Source organism: Gavia stellata, chromosome 23, assembly GCF_030936135.1.
Source record: "Gavia stellata isolate bGavSte3 chromosome 23, bGavSte3.hap2, whole genome shotgun sequence".
Lineage (NCBI taxonomy): Eukaryota > Metazoa > Chordata > Aves > Gaviiformes > Gaviidae > Gavia > Gavia stellata.
The window spans coordinates 11,863,699-11,882,443 of NC_082616.1; the positions used below are offsets into that span (position 1 = coordinate 11,863,699).

Genomic DNA, 18,745 nt, shown 5'->3' on the forward strand with positions numbered 1-18,745 from the left:
CAAAAGGTCCCCAAGATTTCCTTCCAGTTGGCTGTGAAATTTGGCCGTTTCTCACACAACTCCCACATCATTGCCTGTGAAATCCAGCCACCCGTTGTTTTACTGTGTGTAACTCTTGTCAGCTTCTCACACCATCACCTGTCATGTTCACCAGTTCATTGTGTCGTGTCCAGTGGTTACCCACATGCTGTTCAGTCGGCATCAGTTCGGGTGCCTAGTTAACAGCATCGTGATTTGCCTGCAGCCCAAACGTGAATAAGTTCACAGAAAGGCCAGGTGTGGTACTTGATCACTGAATAATCTCCTTTATAATGTAATTCAGAAATCAGTCAGCTATTCTGTGGATAAATTAATTTGCAGGGCTTCCAATCTCATTAAAATAGTTCTTCAGCATGAAGAGGATTCTGTGAAAAATCTTCAGTATTTTAACAATGAGGCCGTGTAGCTGAATGTTTGTGGTACATTTTAATGATTTGGTAACATGAAGATTAATGTTTATTCTGTGTGGGTGCATGCTTATGTAGATAGATACCACTTATATATGAACAATGCTTTAACTTTTTTAAATGTCATCTTTCATTTTGCAGGGTGCCTTATATTGTCTTCTTGGAAATCACAGTGGAGTATGTTTGGCAAATCTTCACGATTGGGATTGTATTGCACAGACGTGGCCAGCGATTGTTTCTTCTGGGCTTAGCAAAGCTATGTCCTTGGAAAAACCATCCATAGTTAGACTCTTCGATGACCTAGCAGAAAAAATCCACAGGCAGTATGAAACAATTGGATTGGATTTTGCAGTAAGTGACAGATTGCTCGGTGTTAATGTCGTGGATTCTGAGAGAATGTAGTTCCATAAATGCTTGAGACTCATTTATATTATTTGAGTTAGTTTTCTGATGTTGATCGTGTTCTGATTTCTGTTACAGAGGAATGTAGACCTGTATTTTTGAGACTGAAGTAACAGAGCTTCCTGTAATACTATTGGAATTTGTAACTTTCTGTTAACCGCTAAGGAAGCCTGTTACAGAAAGGAAGTTTAAGTCGCCTTTCAGTGTTAATTAGTATGGGTCATGCTGATCAGGTGTGAAGATGTGTGTTGGTAGGACAGTGTCATCAAATAAACATTGCCAGTATTAGTAGTGTTGTCCCTCTGTGCTAACACACAGCACTCATTACACAACTGCCTCTTGCCTAATAGTGGGATAAATGGCACGGTACTTATTTTAAAGAATGAATGCCAATTAATAAAAATCTTTTATAGGCAATTTTTACGCTTTAATGAAGTATTAAAGTTTATCTTTATCTTAAAATAGAATAAAACATTTACTTGGAGAAATAGTTCTACTGTGTGAACACAAAAGCTGTCTTCCCTGCTTCTTCACGGACTTGTCTATGTGCGCAGGAAATTCTGCATTCTTCATATGATTCTGAACTCTCCTTACTTAAAAACAGAAACAAACAAATGTAAAAACTTGTAAGTTGCTGCTCAGTCATAAATCTTTGCATTCTCTGTCAATAGGTTCCAGAGAAATGTGTTGAGATAGCTGTTATGCTGCAAAAATCAGAACATCCAAGTTCAAACTTCACAGGTCTTTGTTCAGAAGAAATTCAGTTAGGAATTCAGCGACAGAAAGAAAAGAATGCTGAGGCTCTGCGGTAAGTTAAACTTCCCTTAATGCTAGCTTGCACTGTCTGATATTTACTGTATGTTAAATGCAATAATTCAAAATTTCTAAACTAAAACTTAGGCTTGACAAACTCAGAATGTCCAATGATTGTTGTGGTGTGTCTTCTCTCCTGACTTGGCAGCCTCTTTCTTCTGTGCTCATATCTCCTTCCTTCCTTCCTCCTCCTCTTCTCTGTCCTCCCAGTTTGTGCTGCATTTACTGCATTGCCTTCACCCACTTTTCGTTGAGGAACTTTTGTTCTGTTTTTAAATGGTTCTCAGTAGCATCTGGTTGACAATTCCTTCTTTTTCCCTCAGAAACTATGAAAATTTGGTCAACATGCTGCTGGACTGTGTGGAACAAAGAAATCTGTAAGTCTCCCTTTCTGTGCATGAGAATTTTTTTGTCTTGGATTGGAGGTGACTACAGGAATAAATATCAATTGCATCAAGAAGTGCAGTTAGCATGACCAGAATTGAGTAATATTTTTTCTCACCCTCGAAGCAATTGTCCAAAAGCAGTATATCAGTAGCAGTCTTGCATAAAATGGATTGTGGCTAGCTTCTTGGAGAGCTTTTGCAAAGGTATATGCAGAATTTCTGGAGGTCCTCGTGCATTTGCATGTGGATTCTGCTTGCTCAGACAGGAAAATAAAGGCTGGTATAGGGGAATCTTGCATTACTGTCTCCTAGGTAAAGACGTGAATAAGTCTTGAATTCATTTTCATTGGGAGCTTGGTTTGTTAATATAAGGTGTCATCACATCTTGGAATTTAGCTTTGTCGTCAATTAGATTGACCCGTTATTTTTTTTATTATTTGTTTGTTGGGAGAAAAAAGCTCTGGTTCTGTCTGCATAATACTGACATCCGAATAGATTTTAATTGGTAGCATAATATTTGTGTTTAAAAACTTTAAAAGAATACCCCTGTAGGTCTGTATTTTGCATTGAAATGCCAAGATCAAAAAGACACCATTAACTGAGTGTTTTTGATTGTACTGGTGTGTTCGCAGAACACTGGAGGTTTCTCTAAATGACAGTTAAGCTCATTGACTATAGCAGTGGCATAGAACATTAAATTAGTCCAAACATATTTACATAATCTTAATCCGTATAATCATTTCTATGCAAAAGTAGTACATGCAACTCTGCTATTTATCGTCTGTTTTGAATATTTTTATTTTTTTTTTAGTCCCTGGAAGTTCGAGCACATAAGTATTGGGTTTCTGTCTCTGCTGCTGAGGGATGATAGGATACTGCCTGTCCGTGCCATAAAATTCTTTGTGCAGTGTCTCAACCATGATGCAATTGTAGTTCGTAAGGTAAAAAGAACATAATTGTATCTTTTTGTTTTGCAGCTCATTGGGGTTTAGATCAGATGTTTTGTGGTGTCTTGCTGCGATAAAGCGCAAAAATTGGGGTGTAGGTCCCTCCTCACTCTTCCAGCTGTGAACGTTTACAAAAGTTCCTAATCCAAGATGACAGTCTTGGCAGTGCTGTAGCCATGACATACGGTGTAAAGTCTGTAAACTGTGAAAATGTGGAATGTACCAATTCATTCTTATTTATTTCAGAATTCTTTTGCAGATGTCTGTTTTTTCCATCTGCAGCTTATTACTTGAAGGGAGCTATCTATGTGTTTTATTTGTACCCTTCATTCTGCTTGTCACCTCAGTGAGGCTTGAAACCGATGGCCAGGTCCTTTTTTTTTTTTTTTTTCCCTGAAAATGATTACTTGGGAGGTTTTTCTGGTCTATAAAGGCCACCCTTAAGCCATGTCCTGTATCCCCTGAAATGACTGAGATTTACTTCTTTATGGGAAGTATCAGCCACTGGGGTGACAAAGTTCACTGTGATGTTCACTGGCTTTTTAGGGCGCTGCGTAGCTGGCTTAAAATGTGCCTGTGACGAGATGATTAGACACATCCTTCTGGGAGTAAGTGTATGGAATAGATACATTAATGCCTGTTTCTCTCTTTTAGGTGGCCATCTCGGCTGTGGCTGGTATTCTTAAGCAGCTTAAGAGAACACACAAGAAAGTGCCCATCTGCCCTTATGAAATAAGTAGGTTTTATTTAATATAAGGAATGTAGTACTAACATTTATCCTAAAATTTTTTTAAAAGCCTATTTTTCTGGTTAACTTAACCATAGAATCACAAGCTTTTCATTTCTCTCTGGTTGTTAATGTCCTAAGCAAACAAAATAGGTAATACAATCGGTCATTTTTCAGGTTTTTTTGTGTTGTGTTTTTTTTTTTTACAGTGTTATCCTTGCAAGTGTGTATTAAGCTATTCACGTATTTGAAGTGAGTTAAAACTTCAGAGATATGGTCATTCTCCTTTCAGAAAGCCTTATAATTTATGAGAATTATTTGTATATCTCTTTTTTATTCTTTTTTTAATCATTTCAAATGGCACATTATATAATTACTAAAGGAATGTCTTCTGTTGCTGTTACTGTTTCTTTTAAACTCCTAGGGCAAATCTCTGTACGGATTTGATTGGGGTGAGGGAGACATAAAAGCTCTTCAGAATCTTTTAGTAAAAGTATGTCATAACATTTGCTGGGACTGTTAATGAACAAGTTTGATAGAGTATAAATTCCTCTTTAACCAGGTGGAAACCCCAAGCCTTCCAGCATTCAGGCTGGTGACAGACCAGATAACCAGTGGCTGCACTATGACAGTCAGAGTTTACCAAAGACTAAGGAAGCCTGGGAGTCGTGCTGTTTTGTGGAGAAAACACACTGGGGATATTATACCTGGCCTCAGTGAGTATCATTAAGCATTAAAACAAAATTGTGAGAGTCAGCAGGCAAAAACCTGTGGGAAGTTAAATAGTGTTTGTTAGGTTTAATTTTTTTAATTGAAACAAAAAATACAATTTATTTTGTCCTCTGTGCTCCTTGCTTGGTTTACCACTTCTGGGTGGGTTTTGTGGGGTTTTTTTTTGTTGCTTTTTAAAAATTATTTATTTCCTACCTGTTTCTCTTTGGGTTTTATGGGTACTATAGGCACATACTTCATATGGCTATTTAACTGCTAGTTTTAAAATGAAGTATGCCTGTTTGAATATTACATAATATGCAGAGTATTCTATCATTAACAATTCTGGATTGCTTGCTGTAGCAAAACCTTTATGATAACAGACTTAATTTTTTTGTTTAAATTTTCTTTTAAGTTTTGCTCTTTTGGAGTTGATGATAAATCCTATTTAACATAGAGAACACAGAAAATAATCATAAGCTTTATTTTACTTTGAAATGTGTTACTATATATTTTTTTAATATTCAGAACTATGACAGTTTATGCTCCAGTTGAGCATCAACCAAAACTTGGACGAAGGAGAGATGAGCTGACAGAGGTAAGGGTTTCAGTGTGTTTCAGTTCTGTGGGTTTTTTTTAAAACTGCTTCTCCTCCTTTCTTCTTTTATTATTGTCCACAGATTACTGTGGGGATCAAATTCCCTGCTCTCTTTTAACCTAAGTATTGCTTGCCATTTAGAGAGTGCTTACACAAAACGTGTGGAAACAGATTTGTTTTGCTTGATTGCAAACCAAGATGGAGATTGAACTCAACTATGCAGTTTCATGGCTGTATGGACATAACCATGTTTTTAACAATCAATAAGTGATAACTATTCTGAAACCTAGATCCCCACAAGACATTTTTAATCGTATTTTTCTACTTCATTTTCATACTTACTGTGTTAGCATACAAGAAGAAACTATTATTTTAATGTATTGCAGCTTCTCTGTCAGTGATCATGGAATAATTGTATTAATGAGCACTTTCTTGTTCCCTTTCAAATCTTCATCAGTTTAGAACAAGGTAATTAATGACAGTGGGAATGACTACTTATAGGAGTTGTGCTAGTGAAAGGAAAGACAATCCAAAGTCATTAATGCAAATAAAAATCAAGAGTCTTGCAAAACATTAGCCAATATTCCCTATAAAATGAAGGGGGGAAATGGTTAATTGAGGCATGATTTTTGCCAAAAATAGAATTAAAATGAAAAATGGGACTTGGAAAGATTGGGATATCACTGTGACAGTCAAGCACCTCATAGCTAATTCTTTTTTTTTTTCCTGTTACAGGCAGAACAAATTATATACGATCACTTTTCTGATCCCAAGTTTGTTGAGCAGTTAATAAAATTTTTGTCTTTAGAAGACAGAAAAGGAAAAGACAAATTTAATCCTCGCAGGTTTTGCCTCTTCAAGGTAACTGGAGTTCAATAACTAAATTGCCTTCATTTTGTAGATAATTATCAAAGCGTGGAAAAGCCACACACTACTTGGCTTATAACCCACTCTTGCAAAATGTTGCTTTTTAAAGGTATGCTGCAATGATTAATCCTATTAATCCTCTCTTCCAATTAACTACTTAAGGAAACATTTAGAATAACACAGAAGTACGTAGGACACTTGTATATAATTCTGTTACAAAAGCAAAGTAATTTCACTTTCCGCATATTGAAATCTCAAGCGCTTCACTGTCTTACGTTCTTCTTATGAAGACAATGGTTTAGACGGATAATTACTGAAGACACTTTCACATCTTGTTTTACAGGGCCTTTTCAGAAACTTTGATGATGCCTTCTTGCCAGTTCTTCAGCCCCATTTAGAACAGCTAGTGGCAGACTCCCATGAAAGCACCCAGAGATGTGTAGCTGAAATTATAGCTGGCTTAATAAGAGGTTCTAAACACTGGACATTTGAGAAGGTACTGAAGTGGTGTTTTTGAGTGATTCTTGGAAGTTAAGGAATAAGTCTGAATTATTAAACAAATTTAAACCTATGAAGTTGAGGGCTTTTAATGTGTCACTTATGTCCAAGAAAGGACTAGAAAATGCTGCAACACTTAGTGCTTCATCGCCAAACTTTGAGCACAATTCATAGCTTGGTTTAGTGCCTGTATAATACTAGGTGTCATAAAATGCTTCAAGATTAAAACTAGGAACAGTTTGCTGGTCAGGGGATAGCAAAACTGACATGGTTTGTAGTTTCCAGTTGGAATAAGTGCTTATGTCCACTTCAGACTATTACATCTTTATTTAGTCTAGACCTAGCTGTCTAGATTATCTTTAAATTAATTTCTGTGCTGAAAAATAATTCTGGGAGAGTCAGTTCCTTAATAAAAAATAAAAAAGAAATTTAAAAATCTGGGGGGGAAGTCCTTGGCGTATACAAGACTGCTGTCCTACCAAAAGCAAAGTGTATGCAGTCTCTGATACAATTGTACTGAAATCACCGTGAAAATGGTGCACATGTAGTCCACAGTATTTCTAAACACCTTGTAAACAAAATTAAAATGATTCCTGAAATCTTAATTCTGATAGTATTTATTTCCTTTTATAAATATCATACGACAGCTGCTTCCAGAATCAGTATTGTTTTTCCATTATTTGGAAAAACGGAAGGATTTGGGTTCACAGAGGTTAGATGACCATTTTGTCCTTAAATAGACAAATCTTTTTTTCTGCCTTTTTGCTGTTCAGGTGGAAAAACTTTGGAAGCTTCTCTGTCCATTGCTTCGAACAGCTTTATCCAACATTACAGTGGAAACGTATAATGATTGGGGCACATGCATAGCAACCTCCTGTGTAAGTACCCCCTTTGTAGTCTTGTAAAGCTGTATCCAGATGGTCAAGTTTTACAGGTAATATGTAAATAAGAGCTTTATGAACAGAGGTGTTTGGGTGTATTTTATCAGCTAAAACAGAGAACTGAAAATACAGTATAAAAATAACATCCATTTAAAAATCTCATAGCTTTTTTGGATGTTTTATTCTCTTCTGCCCTTTGCAGACAAATACAGCATTTTAGAAAGGAAATAAAGCCTTAGTTTTCTTTAAATATTTTAGCAGAGCTGTATAAGGATAGTGGGTGATGTTAATGAGTATGCTTGCTATGTGTTCAACTTTTGTGGGAGTTTTTGAACTCAAATTACACATTCTTGCTTTAAAAGTGTGAAGCTTAGCCTTATGCTGTGAAAACTACATCTCAAGTTGTCTTCTAACAGACAGTAAGATTTCTATACACTGGTGGACAAATTCAGCATAGTGTGTCAGCCATAACCCTGGCAATTTATTAGCAAAATTCAGGCATGATTATTCATATATGTCAAAAATGAAGCTAAAATTCCTTCTAGTCTTATAATTGTAATTACCAAATAATTAAAACTGCGTGTAGTTTCATTGGGTTTTCCTCCTATTGAGGTTCATTGTGTAAGGATATTTAACTTTGCACTTGCTTAATAGAATAAACCCAAGGGATGCAGAGAAAATCTCTGTCAAAACTTTGCTTGTTTATACATTATTTACATTTAAAAAAATCCCCGATTTGCTTATATCTCTGATACCCGTTTATTTTCAGGAGAGCAGAGATCCTAGGAAACTCCACTGGTTATTTGAATTGCTGTTGGAATCTCCATTGAGTGGTGAAGGAGGATCATTTGTAGATGCATGGTAAAATTAATTTTAACTGATTTATTGTGGCTGAATAAAGAAGGAAATAAAGCAATGGATAAAATGTATTGAGAGCATATTGTGCCAGCTGGCTTATAGAAGCAGGGAACAAAAGCACTTCTTTCCAATTAGCTTTCCCCACACAATGGCAGTTTCTTCATTATTATTTTTTTATGTAATTAAATCTAGTTAAAAGAATGTGAAGGTTTGGAACTGGCATAGCAGCAGTACTTTGTTTCATTCTGTAATTTTTATCCATCTTTGCATGCAATTCACACAAAGACATTTTCATGCATTGTCACACACAAAACATTCCAAAACAAGGCTTGGAGGGGACCGGGGAAGGGAGGAACAATTTTGTATGACTAAAGATAAGCTGTTCTGATTCCTAGCCGACTTTACGTACTGCAAGGTGGCCTTGCACAGCAAGAATGGAGAGTACCGGAACTGTTGCATAGGCTGCTGAAGTACTTGGAACCTAAACTCACGCAGGTTTACAAAAACGTCCGAGAGAGAATAGGAAGGTCAGTGTTCTCTTCTGCAGTTCCTGGATTTTTTTTTCTCTTCATTTTCTTTGGGTAATTGAGTATCTAAATAATTACACTGAAGTGGTGACTGCTTATCTCTGTGCGTTAATATTGGTACTAGAAATTAGATAAATTATCATTAACAGACTTGCTTCAGAAACTTCAGATGACTTCCCTGTTTTTGTCTTTCATTGTATATGGCCTGTTATGTTTATGTATGATATTTCTAAAGCTCTTAAAAAAACCCCCAACAAACACCCCCTGGGGAAAAAAAAAAAAAAAACAACAAACTCACAGAAAAAAACCCAACCAAAACCACACCACCACAAGCCAAATTTACTCTGTCTAGGCCCTAATAAGCCAGGGAATCCTTTAGAGAGCATTTTAGTGACTGAAAAACTAGTTGCAGGTCTGTTCGGAGGAGAGGGGGTTTGTAGCTTAATGATTGTCTAATCCTGCTTGATTCAAATATCTACAAAGAGTATTTGAAAAACACTTGGTTTTAAATAACTTTGAAGATAAGAGGAAATTTTCTAGAAGTATTAAACTTCTAAGTTCAACAAATTGATCTCAGATCGCTTTTAGCTATGTTCTCTAGACGGTAGTCATGCTAACTGTATGTTCTTGCTTTCGTTGTTTGCTTTTTTAGTGTGTTGACCTACATATTCATGATAGATGTTTCCTTGCCAAATACTGCTGCAACTAAATCTCCTCGTGTCCATGAATTTACTACCCGGATACTTGAACATCTTAAACCCCTCATGGAAGCAGATGAAGAAATTCAGAATCATGTTATGGAAGAGAATGGAGTTGGTGAACAAGATGAGCGAACTCAGGGCATTAAACTCTTGAAAACTAGTGAGTTAATGAGATAAAGAAATGGGGGGGTATTTTATGACACGATGATTGAGGTCTGCAAACTACACAGTTGCAGTACACAATTTCACCTCTCAGATCTGTGCTGCAACAAGGTATTTGTTGTTTCAGGGTTGAGGTTTATAGAGTCACCTTTACAGGGTCAAACTACCAGTATAGGTCCACTCTAATGTGTGAAAATCTCCAGGGGAGTGTCTTGCAATAATTTGGTTTGGGATTATTACTACTTTTTATCTGCTTAATCAGTAATCATTTCTCTTTATAAAAACAGTCCTGAAGTGGTTGATGGCAAGTGCAGGACGGTCCTTCTCTACAGCTGTCACAGAGCAACTCCAGCTTTTACCCTTATTTTTCAAGGTATGTGCTTTAATTGCTGCTTTATTAGTCATGTTTGATTAAAAAAGGCTTCTATGTATAAAGCAAAGTTATAAGGGACTTCTTAAATAAAACCAATAATGGTAGTAATAAACATGCATGCCGAGGAGGCCCAAACGGGGTTGGGTTTTTATGCTTATGTATATTTACAGCTGGTAATCTAGCCTGTTAAATGGTTTCCTGACCATAATGATTTGTAGGTGAATGCCCTGTACATGTGTAATTTGGGGGGAAAAAAGTGTTTAATTCATGAGTGTATGTTGTTTCTGTTCTGATACTTATCTTTAGCTGTTTTCTTTTGTTCCATGATTATACAATTCTTTCTAAACGGTGGTACTTCTCCTGTTTTTCCTGGCATCTCTAATCCTTGTATTCTTTCATTAAGCTGGGTCATTCAGTGCTATATATCTGAAATAATACGTATTTGCATGCTCCAAAGCATATGTTTTACTTTATATAAACACCAGTCAATTATCCAACAATAATGTATGGGACCACAAAATAAAGGTTTATTTACGTGAAAGTGAACTTGAAATACTGATAAAGCTTTCTCTCAGTTTTGGATCTATATCTAAAATATTAAATTAATTGGATTTGATACCAAAAGAATGGCAATGGGGAACCAAAGTCTTAACAGCACCCATTTAATCCTCCTTAAGAGCTTCAGACTAGCCATGCTGTTTAGATAAGTAATATATGGTGCAAGGAACAAGGATCTCATGATTCTACTCACTTTTTTCCACAGCTGTTGCTGAGAATATTTTAGCATTATATTGATTGTTTTTCCTAGATAACTTAATCTTTCAGCATTATATTGATTGTGTTTTTCCTAGATAACTTTTCTTTCATGAGCTATAACAAGAAAGTTTCAGGATTTTGCTGTTAGCAGTGCTTATTTACTCACACTAGCCTTTTTTTTTGCCCCCCCCCCCCCCCCCCGATCTTGTTCTGTAGATTGCACCGGTAGAAAATGACAATAGCTATGATGAGCTCAAAAGAGATGCTAAGATGTGTTTGTCGTTAATGTCTCAGGGTTTGCTGTATCCTCAGCAAGTGCCTTTGGTACTTCAGGTGCTAAAACAAGTGAGTATGGTCTAAATAACTCAAAGCTGCTTGTTATCTGATGCGCTCTCTGCTTTTTTTTTTTTTGTTAAAGGTTATACAATAGTTGTGATTTGAAGTGAATCCAATACTGATTTTCTTAGAGGTGAAAGTAAACAGTTTATTAGAAGTGTTTTAAAACTTTCTTAGAAACAGTAAATGTGTTTTGGTTTTGTTTTGTTTCCTACTCCCAAACATTTAAACAACTTGTACCTTGATAAGAAATTGAATGCTATTTTAATAAATTAAAATTCAGTTCAGTAGTACATTAGTTTAAGCCAAACATGTCTCCTCATGAGCATAACAATTCAAAATCCAGTTTCGAAGTGAGTTGTCATATAAAGAACTGCCCTTGAATGTCTGCCTTTTTGTAGTTTTACAGTGTATTTATCAACTGCTACGGCTTTCTGAAAAACAACATAAATGAAAATGCACTCTTGAATTGAATGGTTCATTCTGTAAACCGTTTGTCATGCAAGAAATGCATTTTTTTTCTGTAGTCATTCAAGACTGATCTACAGTAGTAAGATGACCTATTGCAAAATGTTGGTGTAAGCTGTACACGCAGCCAAAATAGTAACTGCAGTGTTGCAAGCCAGGCTGCACCCATGCCTGAAGGCTGCACCCATGCCTGAAGGCTGCACCCATGCCTGATGCTTTCAATAATTTGCACTTCCATAAGCATATGGAGATGAAAGGAAAGGAACTTGAAAAAAATTTGCTTTCCAAATCCACTGTATAGAATAGATATATACTCAAGCAGAACGGAATTTCTGGTTTATTTATATCTGCCTTATGACTGATGTTGGAAGTTAGTCAAAGGGAGAAACTTGCCTACTTTGTCTTTTACAGTATTAGGTATCTGTTAAATTATAAGGTATCTGTTAAATAACAGTATGCTTTGGAAGTTAGGCTTGTAATAAATTATTATTTAAATAATAATTGTGTGCTTTGGAAATTGAAGAGTGTGTGAAACAAAAATATCTGAAAAAGGGGAGTTATTTGCAACTGGCCCCAAAAGCTTTTTCTTAAATATTGTTAGCTCTACGTCGGGTAGCTGCTTTCCTTCGCATTCTTCCTTTCTCATACTTATTATTTATTTTTACTGTAGACAGCAAGAAGCAATTCTTGGCATGCTAGGTATACCATATTAACCTACCTCCAGACCATGGTGTTCTACAATCTCTTTATCTTTCTCAACAATGAAGAAGCAGTCAATGACATTAGATGGTTGGTTATAAAACTCCTAGAAGATGAACAGCTTGAGGCAAGTCATACCTTTTCTGAAATTCTTTGTTTCATATGACTGGTTTCTTGCCCTTGTCAAGTTTTATGAGAAAGCTACTGGTTGTAAATTAATATAGCAAGTATTTCTAGCTTAGCATTCTTTTTTTTTTTTAACTATAACTAGCTTTATAGGATTTATTTCTTTCATATTCCATTTTTTCTTTTAATATTCCATTCCAGGAAAACAGCTGTTTTAAAAATCACTAATGAAGTATTTTCTGAAGTTCCATTGTTCCTACTTTTTCAACAGAATGGAACATTGCTTTGTTTCATTCTTGGCTTAAGTACAGCTGAAGTAGGGATATTACCATTTTACTATAAATATTAGCATGGATGTTGGTAGAAAATTCAACTTCCAACAAGGTAAAATGACTTCCTATGTGAAAACTGTATAAAACCACTATTTATTACCCTATAGATCTGTTTCCCATTTAATCATATCAGCTTATTAATGACAAAAGTACTTTTTTTTAATACATCCAGCTCACTAAGGAAGTATTTCTTAAGTTATAAGTAGATTTTCCTTAGTTTTGTGGAAGATGCATGCATTATAGGGCAGAATTTGTCTAGCAGGTGCTGTTACTGATGGTGTTACATGATTCAAAAAGGTAATAGTTTGTAAGCTTACTTGTCAGTCTGACAAGTTTTCGTACGTCTCTTGAGCTCGTGATACTTCAGTATATACAAGTGGGAGGAGATCACATCCAAACACTTGGCTGTGGTACATACATGCTGTTGAAGATCCGTGTATGAATACACAGTATGCTCTTAGAAGTGCTCTCAGGATCATAAGCTTGTTCTCAAAAAAAAAAAAAAGGTACCTGATGTGAGTCATTGAGTCTTGTCTGTCAGGCTTCCAAAGGCTGGGGGAAAATCACAGAAGTATTTTATTCTGTATCACTAATTGACAGAACTGAAGGCTTGTATTAAATGATGTGAATTTAAGTATGTTTGATGTTCAAGCACAGTGAAGAATCTTTAGTGTTAACCTCTGGTCTGTTCCATTTACCCTGCGCCATCATTTTCACTGGTTTTTGTGCCGTTGGCAAATACCAGTGAAATTCTTCTTTTGGGTGGCTGGGTGCTGCTTTTCTTTCTGTAAGAAAGAGAAGATTCCGAAGTGTGATACCCTTCTGCCAAAACAAAGATCCTGGTTTAGGTCTTCCTGAAGCTACATTTAAAGCAGTAGTTATATCCGAGATGTGAAGCTTGCTTTTGTGAACACCAAATTGAAAATAATTTGAATGCACAAATTAAAATCTCTGGTTTAAAAGGTTTGACATTACAATCTCTATAAGTGCACGTAATACTTGAAGAACAGCACTTGGACTACTCACCTAACCATGCCAATTTCAGTCTTCAGATGAACTCTCATGTCTTTTATGTCACTATTTGCTATAGCGAGCTGGAAAGCAAAAGCTGGCAATCCAAGATAAATTGTTTTCCACACCAGTCAGAACAGTTACCTCATCATCTCATGTAATTTTGAAAGTACCTTTTATTCGCTTCAATACAGTTTATCTAGTTCAATACAGTTTATCTAGTTATTTTAAATGTTCAAAAATTATTCTTCTGCACTACAGAGATGCAAATCAAAAGCTTATCTATGTTCATAACCACTTATGATCATGTTGTTGCCATGGAAGCTTTCACTTTTCTTTGAAAAGTAATCTTGTTCTTTCTTGATAATAATTGGCAAAGATGCAGTATCTTGCAGAGTAATTCGTATGTATTTTTTTAATGCTGGATTTTTAAGATGAGTGTGCTTTCAATAGAATCCCTAGCTTTAACTAGTATAAAGATAAAAACATGTCTTTACCCTGTGGAACTGACATCTTGGATCTTGGATTTAAAGATACTTTTTTTTTTTTTGGCTTACTTTGATACAAGGGTGCCAGACCAAATGATCCTGTTCATCTTGTTCTTTGCTTTAATATACAGTTTATACTTCTAATACTGCTAGAATTCTCGAACTTCCTGGTGATTTCATATTTTTTCATAAAATCATTGCAACAAACCTTGGCAAATGACCATGTCAGATGACCACTCAATGTCAAGTAGCAATGGGACTGCAATACAAAGTGAACGTGGGTCATAGGACAGTCTGTCTTCTATTGAATGCAAATTTCAGGCATCCAACTTTAAGCATAGGTCTCAAGGATTGAAGAATGCTGTACTCAGAAGGAGAATTTCCCACAAAATACCATTTGAAAGTCAGAGGAGCTGTGGAGCTGATGGAGTACTACGAATGTAAGAGCTGATGTGACCCTGCATCTGATAAAGGGAAAAAGTATACAGTCCTGAAAAATATTGTCTCCGTGTACAGCAGTATCACCACCATTGACTATCACGTCTGATTTTTATGTCATATAGGCAGTGGGAGAGAGCTGCAGGAATGATTTGAGTTTGGGAAAGCGTGTTTTGCACTAAATAATTCTATTTACTCAGTCAGAAGTAGAGGAAAAGTGAAAATGACTGTATTCAACTTGAAGTTATGGTTAAAGTGATAGCCTAGTTAATTGAAAGCATCTTTCTTACAGTTTTCTCAGCCATAGTTTGATCTAGGAAGCTATCTGGGTAGATGCTTCATGTGTTTATATTTTTATAAATCATTGTACTGAATACATAGCACTCATGTCTCGATAAACATTTTTCAAATTATACTGCAGTGTTACAGTAATGGGAATATTTTCTTTTTGTGTAAGTGGCCCCTTGCGAGTACTGCACTTAAGTTTTCCTTGTGCTGTTGGGTGTTTCTGTTCTGATATTGTCACACTTCTGTAGACCTTGGTCAGTCAGTTCTGACCAAAAAATACTTAATTGGAAGAGTATTCCTCTGCTACTTGTCTGCAGTGTTTATATTCTATAAGTCATCATGTGAGTATGATGATCTGTAAATTATTTAGGCCAGATGTTGTGATGAACAATTAGTTTGCTAAGGTATGATTTTAAAGGCTTTGCTTCTAGGTGCTCCTTGCAGCAAAGCGTTCATTTTAGTTAGATTATTAATTTAGAAATGAAAGTGGTTTTAATACAGCAAATAGTGATGTAAATGAGTACAGTTCGCTTGGGAGCTTGCTCACTTTACAGCCAAGCTTCTTTCTATTCTGGGTCTTTCATTAGCACATCATGTTTCATTTAATAGCTTCGTTCTTAAGAGACTCACAAATTGGTGATAAACAATACGGGCAGACTTTCACTTGGTACTTCTTTATGCTGTTAACAAAGTAGATCACGTTTGAGTAATATGTTGTAGAAATTCAAATGGAATGAAGAGAAGTCTCAAGAGCGTATTATTAACTTACTATGTTTAATTACTGCAGCACTTGCAGCTATACTTATTGCTTTGTGGAGGTTCAGAACATTATGTTCAAGGATGTAATTTATTATAATCTGCTGCATTGGATTCAGAGCGTTGGTAGGTGTTTGTACTCCAGACAGACAAATGTTCTGTGTACAGTTACGTGTAACAGTATGTACTTAGCAGAAACCTGGCAACTGCTGTCAGTGTTTCAACAAGTTGATTTGGTTTTCAAGTTTGTAAATGTTGGGAGGTCTTTGTCAGCCTGCAATTATTGAAAGTGGAAGTGAGTTTCGGAGGAACACCAATTTAAATATGGTCTTATTAGTTCTATAACTTTATGGTTTGGGAAGATTTGAGTAGCTGAGAGAAATTAGTAGAACTGATTGGTTATACTTGCTTTTAAAAGCAAGTGATTGAGTTGTCTCTACTTGTAATTTACTAACAATGCATTGTAGCTGTTTTAAAAGGAATGGAAAAGGAGATCTGTATTTTGAATGGTTTGGCAATTAGATGAAAATTTAGTTCAGTCTTGTTCTTTTGGGTTTCTGTGTTACCAAAGAGAAGACTATTTTTCCAACCTGGAATTTGGGTTTTTCTTCATGTAGTGAAAAGAACTGGTACTCAGGACAACAAAGTAAATAATGCTGAAGCGTTACAGAACTGAATTGTTGACCATAAACCGCTGAAGTTAGTTGTCATTGCTTATTAATCCAGTGTCTGTTGTATGTCTCAAAGAATTCTTGTGCCTACAGGTAGAACAGACTCAGCTTTGTCTCATAAACACACCTTCTACCTTCCCTTGGAAAGGCTCTTCTGCCTTTGTCAATTCTAATGTCTCCATGTACATTTGAGGGGGAAAACGAAATGCTTTTGAATAAAGTATACTTTTTTTTTTGCTTGGTAAAACTAAGATTAACACAGAGACTGTTACAAATTTTGTAAAGCAGGTTGATTATTTGGGGTGGGGCATCTTGTTCTCATTCAAAGTCTGTTTTTAAACTTTCTAAAGCTAATCTAATCTGTGATATGTATGTCTTGACAACGGAGTTTAATTACATTGTTTGTTTGAGTAGTAGGTCGCTTCGTGACAAATTACGTGAATGTTCTGTATTACAATAGAACTATGTTTATTAATTTGTAAAGAGCCATACAGTAAACTGCTAGTAGTTTATGATCTATAACGGGATAATATTTTAAAGACTTCTCTTGGGCAGAGTTTGGTAACTTGACCTAGCTGGATGTGCTTAAAAGGATGATAATAGCATAAATACCTGCTTCTTGCTGTGCATGTGTGCTTAGTAATTGTGGTATGTACTATCTCTGCTCATAGGTGAGAGAAATGGCTGCTACCACACTAAGTGGTCTGCTACAGTGCAATTTTCTCACTATGGATGGTCCCATGCAGACCCATTTTGAACAGCTGTGCAAGATGAGGTTACCGAAAAAACGAAAGCGAGACCTGGGTTCAGTGGTGGATACAATTCCTTCCGGTGGTAAGAAAATTGCTTCAGAGAGTAAAACCATGCATGTCGATAGCAGGTTAGGGAAGAACAAATATTTTGTGCTACACTTAAATGCTTACTCGGCAAGCACTCCAGGTGGAATAGGATTTGTCCTGTGGTTAAGCAGTATTTAGAAAATTAACATGTACCCAGAGAAACATAAGGCCTGTTGGTCATGTAAATATTTTTCCTTGCTAAGTGTTCATAAACCATAATGGCAGATCACTTGTTATGTACCTTATTGTCTTTCTGTGTATGTAGTGCAGATCCTAATCTTTAAGTGCTTCGAGAATTTGATTTGCAGCATAAATGATGAATAAGAACACACTAATATGAAAAAAGCAAGTAATGTTTTTTATGATGTATTCCTACGTTAAACTAATTTATTACTTTTCCAGAATTAACACTAAAGAGATTTCTCCATTTCCTATGTGCACAGTTCACATAGTTAAGAATGCAGATGATGAGGGATAGCTTTTTCCTCAGTAAATAAACTGCCACAACATAATTTCACGCCTTACCTACCTTACCTTCTATTTGTTAGGAGTGTGGGGTTTTTATTCTAAAAAAACCCAAAAAACAACCCAAACACCAAAAACCCCAAAACACACAGAACAAAAACCCCCTTAGTTAACCTTAGTTAGGAGCGTTGGCTTCTGACCAAAGATTTAGTGCATCTGAGTCACATTCATTTGACCCGGGACCGGGTTTCCATATTGTCAGATAGTTCTGGTATTTGAGAAAACATTCTGAACACAGAAATAGGGAACCGTAGTTCATGAGCTATTTACTGAGTAGAGAGAAAGATTCTTTGAGAGAAGGAAGCTTTTTTGAAATGTTTATAAAGTATATAGCAATTGCAGATTTTTTTTTAGACTTTCTTCCATTAGAAATTAAAGATCAAATCATAGAATGAATCTATGATTCTGTGTAAGAAAGCAGAAGCTATTTGGAGACCCATATGCTTGTGTGGATTTATTTGACTATATGGTCTGTAGAGCTATCTGGTTTTCTGTAGAAGCTAGAGATCTCTCTACTGTGGCAGGGTGGGTTGGTTGGTTTTTGTTCGGTGTTTTTTCTAGTTCAGGGTCAAAACTCACTCAATATTAGTATCAGTGTGTTATTCTAATTAGATCACCTCTGTGTAATATATAGGCTCTTGTCAGTCATTCTCATCAGTTAAAAATAGCCTTATTTTCACTGATAACCAGTTCTAAGTTTTTCTGTGTCATTGAGGAATGTCTTAGACAAGCTAGTTGCACCTTGCTCAATGTAAATTAATATCCTGCAATTGCAGACTTGGTTAAACGCCATGCTGGTGTACTAGGACTTAGCGCGTGTATTTTGTCAAGTCCGTATGATGTACCCACCTGGATGCCACAGCTCTTGATGGATCTCAGTGCCCATCTTAATGATCCTCAGCCTATTGAGGTAAAAATACTTATATAATTTTTCTATTCAATATAACACATCTAAAATACGCTTGGCTCATTCTGAGTTCCTCTTTCCTAGAAATAAAAATAGGAACCTGTTAAGAAACTTAGTTTCTGCTGCTTTTTATTGAATGGTTCCAAATACATTTTAAGCCATGGACTGCTTTTAAGTATTTTTTGTGGTAAGAACTACCATTATTGCT

General features: G+C 35.9%; 1 protein-coding gene across 2 annotated transcripts in view; it reads left to right on the plus strand.

Moving 5' to 3' along the window:
• The window catches only part of PSME4 (proteasome activator subunit 4), a 69,758-nt gene that overhangs the window by 47,836 nt on the left and 3,177 nt on the right, over positions 1-18,745 (plus strand). For both annotated transcript variants that reach the window (XM_059828430.1, XM_059828431.1), the window contains 18 exons: positions 588-797; positions 1,520-1,656; positions 1,985-2,038; positions 2,859-2,988; positions 3,649-3,730; positions 4,284-4,437; positions 4,961-5,030; positions 5,766-5,891; positions 6,241-6,393; positions 7,169-7,273; positions 8,046-8,137; positions 8,530-8,661; positions 9,314-9,522; positions 9,812-9,897; positions 10,870-10,998; positions 12,128-12,283; positions 16,938-17,100; positions 18,407-18,540. In XM_059828430.1, coding sequence (XP_059684413.1) covers positions 588-797; positions 1,520-1,656; positions 1,985-2,038; positions 2,859-2,988; positions 3,649-3,730; positions 4,284-4,437; positions 4,961-5,030; positions 5,766-5,891; positions 6,241-6,393; positions 7,169-7,273; positions 8,046-8,137; positions 8,530-8,661; positions 9,314-9,522; positions 9,812-9,897; positions 10,870-10,998; positions 12,128-12,283; positions 16,938-17,100; positions 18,407-18,540 — 2,322 coding nt within the window. The remainder of the gene's footprint in view (positions 1-587; positions 798-1,519; positions 1,657-1,984; positions 2,039-2,858; positions 2,989-3,648; positions 3,731-4,283; positions 4,438-4,960; positions 5,031-5,765; positions 5,892-6,240; positions 6,394-7,168; positions 7,274-8,045; positions 8,138-8,529; positions 8,662-9,313; positions 9,523-9,811; positions 9,898-10,869; positions 10,999-12,127; positions 12,284-16,937; positions 17,101-18,406; positions 18,541-18,745) is intronic.